This window comes from Carassius carassius, chromosome 43, assembly GCF_963082965.1.
Source record: "Carassius carassius chromosome 43, fCarCar2.1, whole genome shotgun sequence".
In the NCBI taxonomy this organism is placed as follows: Eukaryota; Metazoa; Chordata; class Actinopteri; order Cypriniformes; family Cyprinidae; genus Carassius; species Carassius carassius.
The window spans coordinates 13,998,888-14,017,390 of NC_081797.1; the positions used below are offsets into that span (position 1 = coordinate 13,998,888).

Here is an 18,503-nt window from a genome sequence, read left to right on the forward strand (position 1 = left end):
CCATTTAAAGTGATGCTGAAAAGAACATACACGCTGAATGGGTTTGATACCCAGACCAGCAAATTACATACTTTTTAATAGTGGCTGAAACGAAATCTTAATAAAATAAAAATGTTGACTATGTAAGATCATCACATTCAACCATTAATAAGTGTTTTAATATAGTGTTTTAAAAAAACAAACTAAAATTGCTTTTAAAGTTTTTTGTTTCCACTTACCTAAAATGTACTAATCTTGCATGTGATACATATTTTAAAACGTATAGAAATATAAATGCATCTCTTTTTATTTTATAAATATTTCATTTATTGGCTATTAAGTGTCATATAATTTCATGCAAATCATAAAAAACCAGAGAAGTGACATTACAAACACTTTATTTGTAACACTTAAGACACCTGGGCAATCTCAGGTGCACAAAGACAATAGAAATATACAGCTCTTGCTAAAATCCAGTGACATTTTCTTTCATCTGAAACATAGTTGGACATTGACAGCATACTATACATGACACACTTGTACAGAAGAATCTGAATGTGAATTCATAGCTATTGAGTTGAACAGTGTCACGACTCCATCGAATAAACGGTGAACAACTAGCATTTCATTCATCATCAGCTTTGGCCTGAGGATCCGAAGCTGATGCAAAAAAAATAAATAAAAAAACAGCACACAAGCAGATGCTACTTCCCTCATGCTCTGTATTTCTAGTTTTCACTCCAGTACACCATGTCTATGATACACTTACAAATCATCGGCTGGTTCTATGTGGGTAAATTTTTGCCTACAAATGCTTCCCGAGCTTGCCTTGTGATGAGCCACCGTATCACTGCACATCAAATACAAAACGACAGAGACACTTTAGCTGTCTGTAAGTGGCCAATGAGAGTTTTATACAAGCATGGTGACACTGGCTTAGACAAGAGGGCAGTGCAGCACTGGCTAGGGAGCATGAAGCGTGATCTCCAATCAGGAGAGCTGGAATCAGACCTCTTTGTTTCAAGTTTATGATGTCCAGTAGGTGGGACGTTAACCCTCTTCTTCATCACTGTCTCTCATTGTAATGCCCTGCAGACCGTCCGCGGCCGACACGGCCACCGTGGCTTCCTCGATAGTGAGCCGGTTGTAAATGGTCTCATAGCTCTTGTTGTTTAACGTGCCGTCCAACACACCCTGCAGCCGGAAGTCACGGTACGACTTCTGCATGACAAAAATACAGAACCAAAACAAGCATGAAGGACAATGACATAGTTTAAGGACAAGTCGATTTTACTTTTTGACTTCTCTTTCATCAGGATTCGGCTGAAACGGCACTCGTGTACTAAATAATCTCTTATTCTCATGGTAATGGAATTCGTTGTGCAGCCAAGCTGAACTTGACACTCTTGTCATGGTCAATTAGCATCAACAGAGTTTCGAACAAAACCTTCTTCATGCTTTATTCTTTTTTTTTTTTTTACCTTGACAATCTTGATGAGAGTTTTGAGTTGGTAAACATGCAGCTGCTGGTCAAGTCTGTCCGTCAGCCAGGCGCACACCGCCTTCATCAAAGAGTTGTACCATTGCTGTGCATGTGAGAAAGAGAGAGATAAACCTTGAAGAGGACATAAATGTTGTGCAAAAAAACCCCCCAAAAACTCATTACTTTAAGCAGATAAAAAGATGTGACCTACAGGAAAAGCAGCTTTTGGTTAATGTTATAAGTTCCCTTTATGTGTTTTTCTCTTTTCGATTGCGCCTTGAAAATTTCACATCCATACTCTGAATTTGGCGGTCCTCGAAAATAAATTTATTACACCTCAAGCTTCACATAAAAATCTTTTTTTTTTTTTAACCAAAGAACCACCAAGAAACTGTTGATTACCTATTTAACGTATTAAATATTCATTAAGAGTCATTACTTCATTTCTCATTACTGAACTTAAAAGCAAGTATCTTCCCGTGCCCCAAGTATCATTTGAGGTCGCGTTTGCACATAATAACAATCTTAAAGATACCGAACCTACTAATTACAGGGCTAACACTTGAATCTGCGAAAAAGGGGTCACCTTGCACTCCAAACACCTTCGGTTCACATATTAATTCATGCGAGGACACCTTATATAAATACCAGTCTTTTTTATGAACACTATGAAAGAAGCCGGTTCTTTAATCAGCAGCGATCAGACTGTGAATCGGTTTCGCATGAGAACCTCTGACACCAGCTTGTGTTTGCAATCAGCCCGGTAATTTCATTTCGGAAATTATTAGCTCATGTCAAAAGACTGAGATTGTCCAGGCGCTTAGAATATGATTTCACGCACAAGCAAGACTGCAGCATCGTGTTTACTGGCGAAATACATCACTTAGGATTGTTTTCATTGAGCTTCCCATGCAATTTAACATCAGGCTAACAAATTTGCAACGGGAGCAAAATGAATCCAAACAGCACACCAATAATCAGCAAAGTCCGCTCCTGCCATTAACAAAAAGCGGGCAAAACCGAAAGATGAGATGCCACTTAATTGAAGCACTTAGGCTGGTTGGGAAACAGATGACTGTGCCCTAATTGTTGGAGGTGAAAGAATGGCAACACATTTCTTCATATCAGACGAATCTCTGTCGGTAATCACACACTTAAGTGTCCACTTCTCTGGTTCATTAGGGAGGCAGGGGAGGGCAGCCTCCGCACCTGTGACCAGGCTGAGGGCCGCGGCCCCTCGCCGTGCAAACCTCATCGCTCCGCTAATCACAGTGATTTAGTGCCCTGGACAAACAGACTGCAGCCTGCAAGGGCATGCAGAGACTGATTTTCCTTATTTCCTTGAGCACCTTCGCAACACAGCACTGAATGGTACAGCCACTCGTTCTTAAAAAGAAACACTATTCACGCCCAAACTTTTAGCTGTCCAGAGATGCAAATTCGATCAAATTCAAATCAAACAGACGGATTCGTAAGACTTGAGGCTGCTTGATGAGGAAGTTTCTGCGGTGACACGCGGCGACCCTTCTCTCAGCTCGCTCTCAGTGCATGACTGTGAGCATGTGACACACATTACCTCTATCCTGCCTGCCTGTCTCCATTGGCGGCCTCGGCAAAGGTCTAATAAATCAAGAGAAGACATCAAACACTGCTTCTCTCCAATCTGGCTCGGAATAGAACGCTTTCGAAGGCAATCTGCTCAGGATTTATAGGGCGGGAGGGTTGTGTACATCCTCTCGAGTGTTTGTGCCTTTCAGTCTCTGGAAGCAGCTTGGAAGGATGAGCAATGTGTTCTAAACAAAATTAAGGAGCGAGATGTACACGTGTGTGCCTTCTACCTCTCTCTCTCTCAACGCTGTCTGAGAGTAAACAGGTCAACAGGAGCCCTGGGTGAGTGTTCAGGCACTGGAAGTGGTCACAGTGGGCTGATGAGTGCTCTTGGTGAGGCCTCATTGCCTCTTCCTACAAAAACTTTCCCCACCCCTTCTCACCTCCCTTGGCCTCGGCTTTACAATACCCACAGCTGATGAAATGCGGTGGGACCACGGTTGGAAAAGAACTGAGACAGATTAAAAAAAGGAATAGAATGAGACATTGGAAGTCCATTCACATACACTGGCACAAATGACACTTGCTTGAAGTAAATCTGCTGGCTTTGCATCGATCTGTAGACTTATTATGAAAGATTTCTTTAGCTACAGTGTCTGAAAGCAGTGGATTGAAACTGAATCTCATTCATTGACTGGTAGGAACTTACGTCAAAGATTTTCTCAGCATACATCTCGTCGTTCACACGGTCACGCAGAATATCCTGGTTCTGTCGTACAAAGGTGATGTAGGTGTCTGCTAGATCCATACCAGGTTTCTGTTGAGATTCAAAGTCAATTTGGTCATAAGATTTATTCACCTTGAGTCTTCATTTACTTTCTTTTTATGCAAAGCAATGCTGTCAAATTGATTAATCATGATCAATCACATCCAAAATAAAAGATAAAAGTTTTTACATAACATATGCATCTACTGTGTATATTTATATAATTACACACACATGTAGGTATATATATATATATATATATATATATATATATATATATATATTACATATATGTCTTAAATGTTTATACATGTATGTGTGTATATTAATATATACAAAAAATTTACACAATACACATTATGTAAACAAACTTATTTTGGAAGCAAAACTAATCATGATTATTCGTGATTAATCTTTTTGACCGTACTAATGCAAATCAAACATGCTGATGATTAATAAAGAGTTATTCAAACCATTTTCTTAAAGGTGGACTAAGTAAAACTTTTTGCACCTAAAGAAATGAGACCTCAGTCAGATCGGTGCTGGGTAAAAGTTGTTTTTTTTCTACATAAGAGCGGGTAAACCTCATGGTGGCAGCCATTTTGAGATCACATGACCAGTTTATTCTAGTACTTCATTATTGTACCAAAAACTTCAGCATATGCTCATTATATCAATGCTATTATATTTATCCTTCTTGGTGTGAATGGGCTTTTACTGTAAACTTAACTCTTGGTAAACTGACCAAAAAGAAATATATTAAAAGATTATTAATAAATACAAGCTGGTAATTCTACAATGACACTGTTAACTAAAATTTTTGCTTTTATGTGATTCTGCATTCATGCCAATTGTGATAGTATGAAGCTTGTGCAGTTTTATCAGTCGTATCAAATAAACTAAAAACACTTAGTACACCTTTATTTCAAGAAGTTTCTTTGCATACCAAGGCCAGCAAACATTGGATTTCGGAATATCTTTTGGAACCAAGTTAAAACACAAAAAAACAAAACACTGACAGCCACCACCAATATCTCTGCCTGCTGAATGATGTTCGAGAAAATGCTTAAAAAAATAAAAACACATGTAAACTTACTTAAGCACCTGCGACACTTATACCCTGTTAAAAGCAACCCTTTTACTTTTGAAAAAACATTTCTATTCACACTGGGGCTGTTAAAACAGGGAAAACAAATGTCGTTATAGTGCTGTAATTGCTGTGACACGTTTCCCACCCATGACTCAAGCGCTGAGGTAGGAAAACCCCCTTTTTATTAGAGAGCAAAGAGACACACGAAAATCAACCTCCTGTTCTTGTCAGGCCTCTCTTCCTGTGAGTTTGTGTGTTGGTCATATGACAGAATGAAGGTGCAAAGATGTGACAGTACCAAGGTAGTGGAGCTCTGGTTCTCCAAACAACAACCTACTCACAATTTAACAGGCATCTATCTAAAAAAATTGCCTGCTGAAACAAGTTATGTTATATTAAAGTTAGCAATTTCCTAATACTGGACCAGCAACCTCCTGACCCTATTTACAGTCAGCCGATATCCAAACAAACAGCAGTTGATCAAATACGACTGGGATCTCAATAGGACTTCATATCGTGTTGAGTGAGAGGTCTTCACAAATATAGATTATGTTATCAAGAAAGACAGAAAATTGCCACTTCCTGTGCAGAACCAAGTATATAATATCTCTGACTTATCATTGCAGTCACCTGCGACCCCATAAAAGGCACTTGGGTGGAAGCAAGACGGGGTCTTTTTAACCCAACGCCCTTCCTTCCATCTCTCTGACAGGACGACAATGCCTGCGATGGACCGATAAGCAAACCAAAATCCGATCTTCTCGTATGAAATCCAACCGGAGGACCGAGGGACAGGCCCGATCCGTCAGGCTAGACAATGCCATGACGGTTGGGTGTGGGCCGTGTGTGAATGAATAAGTGGAGAGGTTCTGGGATGGTGCGATTAAGGCCAGGTTAATGACTGGTTAAGCTGCGTGGATAAATGGCGTGGATGGGAAACGGAGGAGAATGGGAAGGGGAGACGAAATGCGCAGTAATTACACAGAGCTGCTAGCCTGGCTTCCTGCCACTGCCTCATTCACTGTCCAGGTGCAGGTGTGTGTGTGTGTGTGGTGTCGAAGCAGAGAGAGCGTGTGAAGTGCGTTTGTGCAAGTTTTGAGTAAATACTTTGTTGTGGTAGCGCTAATGCGAGTGCAGATTCGAGCCGTGGGTGTGAATGTGTGAACGAGTGTGTTAACAGAGCGCTATCAGGAGGGCGTCTCGCCAGAAAGCCCCAGCGCTTGAATGGCAGCCTTCACAAAGGAGCAGAGGAGCTTAACCTTTCGTGACAAGAGCCCAGAAATGTTCAGTGCCAAAGGCCAGACCACAGCCATGTTCTTCCCTCCCTCTCCGGCTTCAGTGGGAGCGTTGAAAGAGGCTTACATGGAGCAGCGTTCTTCTGCATAAAAGCACAAGGTGGAGGTGATGTTATAATTTGAGGGGGAGATGGGGTGTTCGCCCACTGCACACCTCGGGGAGCCAATGCCAAGAGCTCGGATGGAGCCATGGGATCTGGATGTGTAGGAATTGACTGACTTTTCTGTTCTTAATCTTGTTGGTGTGCTTTTTACAGTGGCCCCAAAAAGTATCTGGACGCTCAAGTTGTGCCTAAAAACCAATGTATTCAAAATATCACAGCGAGAATCGTTTATCTGAAAGAAGGATAGCACAAGTGTAGTTTATGCAAAATATTTCACATTAAGGCATCGTTTAAAACACACAAAACAATTACGTCAAAAATTAAATCGAATTGAAGTCACACATAAACATGTTATCGCATTATATGTATACATTTAAAGAAACATAGCACAAGCACACTTTTGAAGTAGTTTTTTAAGTTTAAAAACAAAACAAACTTTAAAATCAAGACAAAATGTATTTAGACACTTACTTAAGTCACTTGTAAATATGTATGAATGTTTTTGCATTAGATCAAATGTCAAATTAAGTGCATTTAAAAAAAAAATTATTTAGCGCAAAATATAGCACTTGTAAAGTAAATGTTTTACATTTTTAAGGTTAAAGGAGCTATGTGGAGGTTTTTACTTAAAAAAATCTTTAAGATAGAGTTTTTTATTTGTACATGTATGAGCCAACCATGATGTAAAAAAAAGAAAGACACCTCGACTGTCCACCACGGTTGCCTCTATCAGCCTGTAGGCTCAATTGTGTGTGGAGGAGTCGGGCCCGAATTGGCGCGAAAATTCACAAAATGTGACGTCATGCGCGTTCTCGTCTACTTGGGCTCACAACCGTACGGCACGCCAGCCATTATAGTAAGCAGCGGCAATAGTGTTTTCAAATGGACTCTGCGGATGGAAAGAAGCGACCAGACTCCAGCACAATTCAGACACCCATGGACACTCCTCGTAAGTAAAAAAAAAAAAGAGCGTGCGCACTGAGAACGAGCATGAGACTGGCTGCAGTTCCTCTAATGGCCACTGGTGTCAGTAACGGTTAGAAATTTCAGAACCTACACCTAACAAGTATTAGTGGATCATGTTGGTAGTTAATGTGATGAACACCTGTGCAAACTGACTACACACATCCACTAAAATCACTCTTTGATGAAACTTATGCCCACATGGACTCTGCTTTCACAAAATGCCACAGAAAAACAGTTAATAACGGGTGTTCCAATTCTGTAGAAATCCAAACATTCCCGGCCCTTGTGTGTTTGTATATTAAATATTTTGGCTAATTTGATAATGCTTTCAGCTGCCAAAAAAGTGTAGTTCTCTCAGCCCTGTTGAACATTTTACAATGTTTCAATTTCCTTCCACAGATTCCCCCCTACAATTAGCACAGAAAAATGTCTTCAAATTTAAATCTTGTTAAAACAGACAAAAAGAGCTAGTTTTGAGAAAAGGTTTCTTATACATGCGTTTTTAGATTTTAGCTTGATCATCTAATGAAATTACATTTGTATATTTTTAAGTGTTCAAATACTTTTTAGAGCCACTGTATATCATTATGTACTATAATGTGATGTCAGTATAATGTTTGGAAAGATATTAACACTTTCATTCAGAAAGGATGCATTAAATTACACAAAAGTGACATTTATATTGTTACAAAAAAATTATATTTCAAATGAACACTAAAGAAATGCAGAAAGAAATGCATCCTTACTGACTTCAACTTTTTGTATGTAGCATACTCTATGTATATGTATATTAGTCACAGAACTAACTGGAATGAGTTGTTGTTCATGTTTTTATTCAGAAAGCCCTTCTGTAATCAGGAGGTCATGTGACCACTCAGTCTTTCCCTCACCCCGTGTTAGTTTCTTTCTGCTTGCTCACTGTCTGCGCTCTGAACAGTCCTGGTTCCTGGTGATTCATTAGCATCTTTTTCTGCTTGTGACGGCCCATTGTCAACACTGTGGCAGATCGTGAGACTGATTTTAAGCCAATCGGGTTGCTAATTAGTCTTGCTCAGCCAACTCTGATAGACGCTCCAATCCTGCTTTCATTTGGCCATGAACCGAAAATGATTAAAAAAAACATATAATTGCGTTAAGTAATGATGAAATAATACACATTAAGCCTTTTTAAATATTAAAAACAAAGCAAGATGGAAACGCTTGGCAAAGCCGAATAGAGAATCTGTTTCCCTAAGTAAATAATAAAACACACACACAAATGCAAAGCAGCATGCAAAAAAATATCCACACAGGGCATGCCGGCATAATGCGCATTTATACGTCCAAAATGACACTTACTGGAACATCCACATATTTGGCAGCAGCTTTTACCTTTAAAAAAACAAAAAAAGTACCTGCTGAATATCTCTGGCTTATTAAACATTCAGCACGAAATGAGATCCCGGAAAGGGGTGTGTGGGTGGGATGAACGTAAAAAAATACTCACTGTGAAAGACAGGATGGAGGAGAAGAATGTTCCCTCGTCGTATCGTGAGAGTTTGGACAACACCCCATCCAGAACAGCTGCAAACTGTGAAAGCAAAGAAGCATGTTTGCGTGACAGGCGCATACGCCTTTAGCACAAGCAACAATTAACAATTTAGGACAAAGTTACATTAACCGATACAACGGATATAACGTTTCCCATGAAGGCCAGGTGTGAAGGCCAGCTGAAAAGAATGGGCAAAGCCAAATCTCAATGTTGTGTTGTGAAGTGGCGGCTCCAAAAGAAGCCAAGACAATGGCTGTTGGGAGTACCTTTGAGACCAAGGAGGAGATCATTTCCTTAAAGGCCTCATCGATCAGGACATCGATTTTTGAGTGGTACTGCTGCTGTTGAACAAGAAGAGGAGGAGAAACATCAACAAATACAATAGGCGCGATGGGAAAGGCACAAATCGCGAGGCATCCTAAAAGAACAACACGCTCACAAAGACATATTTCAGCAGAGGGAAAAATCCTCCCTGTGTGATAGGGCTGAGTTAAGCAGCTATTAGGCCCATTATGCCTATGAATGGCATTCCTGCTCTCGTTTAGGGCAAAGGAATTTGAAGGATACTTTTTGTGCGGGCCACAATTAGGGCAGCCTTGTGTTTTTCTAAAGAACCCGTCCAGCTGCGGCGAGCAAAGGCTCACACTACATTCAATTAATCCGCCATTTCATGTCTGATAAGTCTTATTCACCTATTTTGTGGGGGGAAAAAGGCGAGAGGGAAAGGAAGAAGGAGAATGCGAGGGCTCGGGGGTGTGTGTGTGAGAGAGAGAGAGAGAGAGAGAGAGAGAGAGAGAGAGAGAGCGCATCCATTTGGCCGTGCTGAATAGATGCCTTTGCTGCATGCGCTGCAAGCAGGAGTTCATCTCCGCCAACAATGGCCATTCATGGCGAATCTAAAGGACACCCAAATTAAAAATTTCAATCAACAATGCGTGCAGATCGGTGACAAATTGAGGGTGCTAAGAGGTCACTGTCAGCAGCCCTAATTTTCGTTTCTCCCTTTTTTTTCTGCGTGCAAAATGGCAGTTTTTTGATAAATGGCATTATAAGAGAATCTTGAGGACTTTTTACCTCAATTAACACTTCCATGTTTGCTTTATATACGGCTAAACGGCGAGGGCTCTTTTTTGCATTAGCGCCGATTAAATAGGGAGGTCTTTGCCGTGTGTGTGAAAACTAAAAGAACAATAATTTCTTTTGAAAACATTTATCTGGTAGTCATCCACTTCAGAGTCACTTCAGCGAGATGGCGGCTTATAAAAGCGTAACCTTGTATTTCTAGATAAAGCGGCAGGCAAACTAATAATATTGTCTTTGTTTTTAAAGAAAGTCTTTCACAAATACGCTGACACGCACTGATGGCCATTACATTCAATACTGAGAAGGAAAATCAGTTGAGCGTTGAGAAATCCTTTTTTTACCCAATACTAAGAAGTAAGTGGCATTTCTCGCAGTTGTGCGACTATCTCGCCGCACAAGGCCACATTCTTTAAGTGTCAATGTTGAAGAAAATTCTTCTTTTTTTTTTGTGCGTGTTCGTGAAGTTAGCACCTGTTTGTTTGTTAGGACTGGAAAAGAGTAATATCGACCAAGACTGCACAATTCAGAAGAGAGAGAGATCTCAACTACAAAAACAAATAGTTTACTTCTATTTCAGAAGCTTTCAAGCATCAAAATGTGCACTAATATGAAGGGGAGAAAGAAATATGCCAGTGGTCAAATTTGAGGAAGTCATTTTCAAATTCAAATTTTACTCTTTCAAAGATTCCACTAATTTTTGATATTTTGAAAATTTTTTAAGGAGTTTTTGTCCCATTCAATGGAAGCCAATGTTATTTGATTCCCAACATTCTTCAAAATAACTTCTTTTGTGTTCCACAGAAGAAAGAAAGTCATACAATTTTAGAAAAACATGAGTAAATGATGACAGAATTTTCATTTTAAGTTGAACTATCCCTTTAAGAGTTAATTGCACATGGACAGGAGATGGTAGAGGGGACACTTACCCACTGCTGCTCAACCTTGGGTTCATGCAATAACGTGCAGGACATGCAGGGATGAGTCAAAGAAAGACAATAAACAAAAAGAAAAAAAAAACATATTTGAATGAAAACTAATCTCTGAGCTGGTTAACGGACAGCCAACAGATAAATAAAACTCATCTTAAGTATAATTTTGATCATTAATTAGCTAAAATTAAACTAGGTAATACTGTAAACACAACACAAAATCTAACAAACTTGCTAATTTCTAAAGTAAGAGTATGAAATGTGATTTACAGTCATTTAAGAAAAAAATGAAACAAACAAAAAAACTAAACGAAATTTGAAACCTTGCACTCAAACGTAAAGTATAAAGTTCACAAATGTGACTTTTATTCAGAGTAAAAATTATTTGTAGCCTGGATAGATAGATACACATTAAACAATTTAAACCACATTGCCAATTTGAAAATGCAGTTTGAAATCAGATTAAAATCAAATTTTACATTTCTCAGTGTAAATGGCCAATTTGGATTAAACTTCATTGTTCATTACGTGGTGCATGTAAAATAATATAAAATACCCAATATCTATAATTACTACATTTAATTCGGATTTAAAAACCAATTTGATTTGTCTCTAGTGTGAACACAGTTTAAGTGAATCCAAACTGTAATTTTGTTTTCTTCATTGTTCATTACGTGGTGAGTGTCATGTCATATAAAACATGCAATATCTATAACTGTGTCTGAATTCTCATATTTTTACCTCGTAATGACCTGTGACATTTCATTTGGATTTAAAAACAAGTTTGGTTTTGTCTCTAGTGTGAACACAGTTAAGTTACTCCAAACTCTACTCTGAATCATAAAAATCCAATTTAAAGCTTTCAAGGACAATCTGAACATCTTTTGCTCTCCAGTCACAAGTGTTTTGAACAATGTTTTGAAAGATGTACAATCTTACTGAAGTCATTTCACTTTAGTTATGTCTGAATGGCTGCCTTTAAGTAGTTTCTGCACATTAAGCGGGGCTAAATTATAATTTTTTAATGAAAGAAACTACTCTTTAATGAACCTCTATGTGAAATGTTCACACAAAAACAGGAAATTAGATATCTAGATTAAGTGGAATCGTGGTTGCCATGAAAATGAGAAGCCAGTATAATGATTTGGCTTGTTTGAAATTAAAATGGCAGCTCTGGGTGTCGAGTTTGGCTGTGGTTTGTTCAAGGCCTCTGGAGCATAAGGACTTTCTGGTCGAGACTTATCTCTAGGCAGAAGAAGAGGAGGTAATAATATCACCCACTGAAAGGAAGCACAAAACACTTCACACCAACCGATAACACCTGCGCTAGTTCAACTCAAAAGCAAGTTTGCAGTATAAAAGGAGAAACTGATAAATGGATCTTTGCCAGTTTGACAGCTATTCAAATGACCGATTAGAGTCACGCAATCCAATGTTCTTAATCTTGTTTTCTCCTCCCAACTTTCAACTGAACAGAGACGGGATGATTTTTATGAAAACCTGAAGTCCCATAGAAAACATCTTCTAAGATGAAGATGAACTTGTCCGTTCAGAGAGACCCTGAAAGGATTGTGACGTACCTCCTGGCCTTGGTCAAGGACACAGAGCTTGGAGCACTGCTTCTTGGCATCCATGAGAACATTGAACATTGTGCACACAGACAAGGGGACGCGGAAATCAGTCGACCTGCAAGACTTTTGCATTTTAGCGTCAAAGGCAGCTTTGGTCCTAGATATCAGAGATGGAGAAATTAGTTACATGAAGCCCCTGTCTTTATTAGGAATGCCATTATTAGTCAGAAAATAGCTGACCTTTTGACACAGGCCTCCATCATATCACTAGCCATCAGTTTGAGCCTCTGCTCCAGATGTTTGGCAAACTCCGGCTCTGGCCAGTGCAGGTCCATCACAAACATCTGGAGAGCATCCAGCTTCCAGAATAGATCTTCTGATGTGGCCGAGCCATTACTGAGGAAGACCGAAACAGTGACACGTTAGCTCAAGCATGATTGTAAAGCCAGAAATGTCAATTCCTTTTCACAGCAATATACATTACAAGACTAAAACGGACAGTTGAAAAAATGAACCATGTAAAATCAAGGTATGAATGCCAGGAGTAAGTAAAAAGACATTGTCATGCAAAACAGACCAGTCCTTGATGTCCATGAACATATGAAATTATCAGAATTTTGTGGCATTTCTAACTATTTGAATTCCCACGAACTAATGATTTAATGCATTGTTTGTTTAACATAATGCTTGTGTTCTCGTATGTGACTGCAACTAGTGTAAAAAATAATCACAAAAAGTTCATTATGTGGAAATTTGGCCTTGGAAACTACATGAAAGTATTACAATTACTCAATATTAATCAAAATATAAAAATATTATTGATTATTAATGATTAATAAAAATGCTAAAAATTAGTTAAAAATATTTAAAAGTTAAAATATTAATTAAAAAATATATTAAAAGAACATAACCATAATACTAAAATTAAATGTTAATCTATCTAATGATAAAAAATATATATTGAAACCTATATTGAAGTGAAACCTATACACAAAAGTGCTAAATATAAATATATAAAAAAATATAATACATGATGGGAGTTGGAAAAACAGTGTAAAGAATTATAGCTGGCCTGGAACATTAATCTTAAGATGTATTATTATAATAGTATAACATTTTATAATTATTATATTATAGCAATATTATATTCTAATAATAAAATACAATATATAATTATATATTGTATTATACATTTATTAATACAGATTTTAAATGACATTTATAATACATTTAATACATTTTATATTATAGCATTATATTCTATCATACTGAAATATTTAATTATTATTTTTTATGTGATAATTATTAATTAGTCTAATATATTAATATTGGCCTTTTAATTAAACTATTAATATGACATATTCTTTATGTATAACATTATTATAATTATATAATAAGAACATTAATATTGTATTCTAATATTATATTACTTATATTTTTTAAAATAATACATTTATATTAAATTGAATATATTCTATATTACAGTATTATATCAGTAATACTAATATATTACAATTAATATATTAGTAATATAGTATCAATGCAGAGATAAATCTTTTCTTTTTCATTTGCTTTAATGGTGAAATGATCTCGCATGTCATTATAGCACTTCTCACATTACTGTAACCCCTACACATATTTCTCACTTGCATACAGATATCTGATAAATGAATTCATGATGCACTTAAAGGGTTCAGAGGCCAAGGACTCAAATGTGAGAACACCTTCCATTGTCAATACTTAAGTCACTCCAAAAGTGCAAAATGCACAGTCAAACGACTTATCAAGCGAAAGAGTTACTATAAAAGTCAGCTGACTGAAGTGCATCAGAGCTGCAGGAAGATGAGATCGACAGTCTTTTCCATCAATGTTGTGTGCGACTCGGGCTCAAGAGATCTCCACCAATTGAGACAGATGGAGCATCACATCCATGTCAACCGCAGTCGACACAGCGGCGCGTAAAAAAGGCCACTCGTTCCGCTTTCTGTTAAAAGACTGTTACCTTCACAAGTGGCGGTCCGGGAAAATAAATCGTTTGGCAAAGTCCGCTGTGCAATTAAAAGGGGCGAGCACAAGCTCCCACTCGATTAATTAGCGGCGGTACGGTCCGTAAGGGCCCCCTTGGGGGTCTGTGCCTCCGCCTGGAGGAAAGAGGGAGGGTGAACAAATGGACGAGTTTCTCGCCTGACGAACAGACTCCCCCGGGGGAGAACACAAAGTTCTTGCCGAATCTAACAAGCAGCTAACCACAGACACCCACCACAGACACTGTTTCAGGCCTGAAAGCTGGTGTGCTTTTGCAGTTCACACTCTTTAGGCTAATTGAGACCGATGTAATTTAACTTTCCGACATGATTTAGGCTCATGTAGCTGTCAGAAGTTCTCCTGTAGAGCGAAGCGGTTTACATCTTGGCCAGGATAAAAGAGTACGAGTTAACTATACTATAGTGTTACCCTGATAACCCCTGACGGTTGAGAGAAAATAGTGTTGACGTTTATCGTTGCATGCTCACAGCAGGTTTAAGTGCTCGCAGATTGAACCGATGATACCTGGGCGCTCCGCGTGTTTATGGAGACTCAGGTGCCCATGTGAATCATCTTATACACAGGTTTCTGTGATCCTAAAATCAGATCAGGTTTGTCATCCTAAAAACACAACACCTAACAGACAGCAAACACAAACCTGATGATATCACTGGTACTCACAAAATATCTGGCAAATTCATTCCTTGTCCACTGTAAACCAAATGCATAACTGTGTTATATTTAGCCGATGAAATCACACAAAAAGCCACACAGCACAACAGCTTATCAAGTTACCAAGCTACTTTTGCACAAAACACACTAAAATGAACAGCACAACACCAATGTTTTCAGGCAATCACATCACAAACAGGATCTGTACCAGTGCTGGGTAGTAACTGATTACATTACCGTACTTGTAATTAGATTATCACGATTGGAGATTAGATTACAGTTACTTTTTTATGGATTACATGATTACAAATGATAAATAATTTATTGATTCCCCCTAATTCTTTTTCTTGTCTGACATTTTTATTAATGTGATGCAGCGAATCCCAAACCTATGGACCTAAAGTATTTTCTTGAAGTCCCCGAGATTTAAATTTCATATTTTAGCAATTTAACAACAAATTGGCATGCTTTCTAATGATGCTAATGGTCATATTTCTCTTTTTTTATAACAATAATCCATTTTAAATCTATAACCAAGTTGCCAAAAGTAATCTAAAAGTAATCAGAATACATTAGTAATCTGGAGTAAGAGTAATCTTGAATATATTACTGACAACAATTTTCAACATGTAATTTGTAATCAGTAACAGACCCCCCCTATTTACACTGATGGCAACAGTGATGGGAATCGGGGTGATAATTGGGCTCATGAATGATTCCCTATGATAGCCCAATATCTTGTAAATGGTCTTAGCCATATAATTAATAATAACATTATTTTTGATATTCAAGTACCATTTTAAGCACTAAATACAACAAAAAAAGATAGATTTCAGTAGAAATGAGGTAAAACAAGTAGTAATTCTGTCATGTGGTTCTCTTAACAACCGCAAGTGATTCGATAAGTCAAGATTCAAGTGAGTCGGTAGATTGATTCATACACATCGCTCACTTGGTTTAAACTTAACATTACTTTTTAGGCAATTCATTAAAAAGAACTGCTAAGACTCACAAACAAAAGCTTATAACTGTATTTTATTGTATAAATTAGCACCTGCGTTTAGCTTTTTACATCTGGCAACTGTATTTAGGCTTCAAAAATGTAAGAGTTGTGAAAAGTATCATGATGATAAAGATGTGTAAGAATCATTCATCTTTGTTGGTCACTTATTTTCTGCAGTAACAAAAACCAAAGAAAAAATCTATTATTATTATTTTGGCTAGGGTACCAGGGTGATGCTAACTTATGGGTTGGCCTACAAAAATACAATCACTGTAGCACTTTATTTGATCCACATTTGCAGACATTTTTGACAAGAATAAGTATTGTTTTAAATAATGGAACCAGTTCAGGAAAAAAATAGCTTCTTGATTCCCATCCCAAGCCGACAGACAAAACAAATCATAACACTCTCACAGTCATGCAATCTAGGATGCACACTTTATGGGTACTAATATTGGAGGTCTAATTCATAGTGCTAAAAAAAAAAATTATGAACTGCATTTACCATGCAAATGCTTATTATAGCAATAACTGACCTTCATCAAACCAACAGCTGGAAACATCATTTTACGTATTTACCACATTACAAATGCATATGCCACAATCTCTTTCCCGTGATTTAAATATATTTGAATGGTTTTAAGGCCTGAAGACTCGCTTCGCACTTGTTTTGTGGCTATAATAAGCATATGTCAAGAGCAGTAAACAGTGATGACACCCAGCTGGCCCATACACACTTGCTGTCACACAGCGGCCCCATCCAGGAAGGGGCTGAGAAGCTGGGCATCTGAGGAAGGTTAAGAGGCAGGTTGGGAACCCTGGGCAGATTGTTGGTGATGGTCCTGCCAGAGATTAGAGAGGTTAAAGAGCAGAAAGCCCTGAGAGGAGGCCGACCATAAGAGTTCATCAGAAGCTTACAGACAGTGAAGAAATGCACAGACATGTTTAGTGAGACATAACAGTCTGTTCAATGCCACATTGTTTTAACCATCATGTTCAGTTCTGGATTCACCAGATATAGAGACCCCAGATATAAAATAGCTTTTTTAAAAATTTTTTATTGTATTTTCTTTCAATGTGTAAAAATATATCTAGAATGGATAACAGTAACATTTTGCGAAAAGTTCACTTTGTGGTAAAGAAAAGTACAGTTAAAGCTGAAATAAATATAAATAATATATAACAGTGTAATAATAATAATAACAACTATTATTTTTATGATGATTGATTGATTTATTATTATTATTTTAAATAATATAATTTAAAATAATTTTACAATTTATTTTCTTACAAATTATTATAAAAGAGTTAACTCTTCAAAAACAATAAACTATATATAATAATTAATAACAACAATAGGCAAAATACTAAGTTTATTATATCAGAGGAAATGTAAGGCAAATTATTATAAATAACAATTATATTAATTTACAAATGATTATAATAGAGTTAAAGCTTCAGAAATAATAAAAAATATAAAGTAATTAACAACAACAATAACAACAACAACAACTCTTATTATTATTATTAGTGCTAATTATTATTATCTAATTATAAATGTAATAAGAAATATTTTGAATTTTAATTATAATTTACTACTACTACTGTAATTATTCTTAATAATAATAATAGTAATAATAAAAAATAGGTAAATGCTATTATTATAATTAATAAGAAGAAGTGTTTTGATTATGACAGAGGAACTTAAAGGGAAATTATTCTTTATGATTTTTGCTATTTTGACATGTACAACACAGGGGTCATTGGGTAAACACAGTAAAGTCATTCTCATCAGAACATGAGCGTATGGTCTTATGTAAGATCTAATTTTCACAGCCAATGTTTTCTTTAGTTTTGCATTCACAGGAAATTGTTTGGTCAAGCGTATGATCATGCCTCATGTATACAACCGACTTCACATCTGAACCTCACAGCCTTGTGTTCAGTCCCATCAAATTAAATATGGTGAGAACAAACAAGAAACTGTGAAGTAAATCAGAAAAGTACAAAGCATTAATGGAAAAGGATGAGGACAATCTTTGAGGCTCTATTCCTTAACCTCTCTCCAATCATCTCTGAAACATGAACAAGTTGATAGGTTTGTTACAAATAGTCCAACACAGCCAAACAAACATGGCACTGTATTCGCTTAAATGCAAAGAGAATCAATAAGAAAACATACATGCATAAAATCACACTGGACACTAATGGCTTGGCTCTTACTTCACAGACTGCCACGTCTCCTGCTCAAAGCCTCGATGAATGGACTGAGCTATCGACGACTCCATCAGGTCAATGTAGCGCACCACCAGAGGGATGTACAGGTCCTGGAGGTGCTTATGGAACGTCCCATTGCACAGGTGAGCTGGAAAACATGAGGGATGAATGAAGGCTTTGCAAAAATATTGACCGTTGTGCAACTTACAGTATATTATCAAGCAAAATACTGTGAGCAATG

General features: G+C 37.4%; 1 protein-coding gene across 10 annotated transcripts in view; it reads right to left on the reverse strand.

The window, feature by feature from the left end:
- Positions 1-360: 360 nt before the first annotated feature.
- The window catches only part of cadps2 (Ca++-dependent secretion activator 2), a 136,554-nt gene continuing 118,411 nt past the window's right edge, over positions 361-18,503 (reverse strand). Inside the window, exons 19-30 of one of the 10 annotated variants that reach the window (XM_059536969.1) lie at positions 18,269-18,410; positions 16,783-16,887; positions 15,052-15,081; positions 12,586-12,741; positions 12,355-12,502; positions 10,772-10,786; positions 9,029-9,103; positions 8,718-8,801; positions 8,570-8,602; positions 3,720-3,827; positions 1,461-1,565; positions 361-1,200 (exon numbers count right to left, since the gene is read on the reverse strand). In XM_059536969.1, coding sequence (XP_059392952.1) covers positions 1,030-1,200; positions 1,461-1,565; positions 3,720-3,827; positions 8,570-8,602; positions 8,718-8,801; positions 9,029-9,103; positions 10,772-10,786; positions 12,355-12,502; positions 12,586-12,741; positions 15,052-15,081; positions 16,783-16,887; positions 18,269-18,410 — 1,172 coding nt within the window. In that variant the 3' untranslated portion in view covers positions 361-1,029. Of the gene's footprint in view, positions 1,201-1,460; positions 1,566-3,719; positions 3,828-8,569; positions 8,603-8,717; positions 8,802-9,028; positions 9,104-10,771; positions 10,787-11,193; positions 12,055-12,354; positions 12,503-12,585; positions 12,742-15,051; positions 15,082-16,782; positions 16,888-18,268; positions 18,411-18,503 lie in introns of those variants that run through there. The other 9 variants (XM_059536974.1, XM_059536973.1, XM_059536972.1 and 6 more) reach the window with 9 other exon arrangements.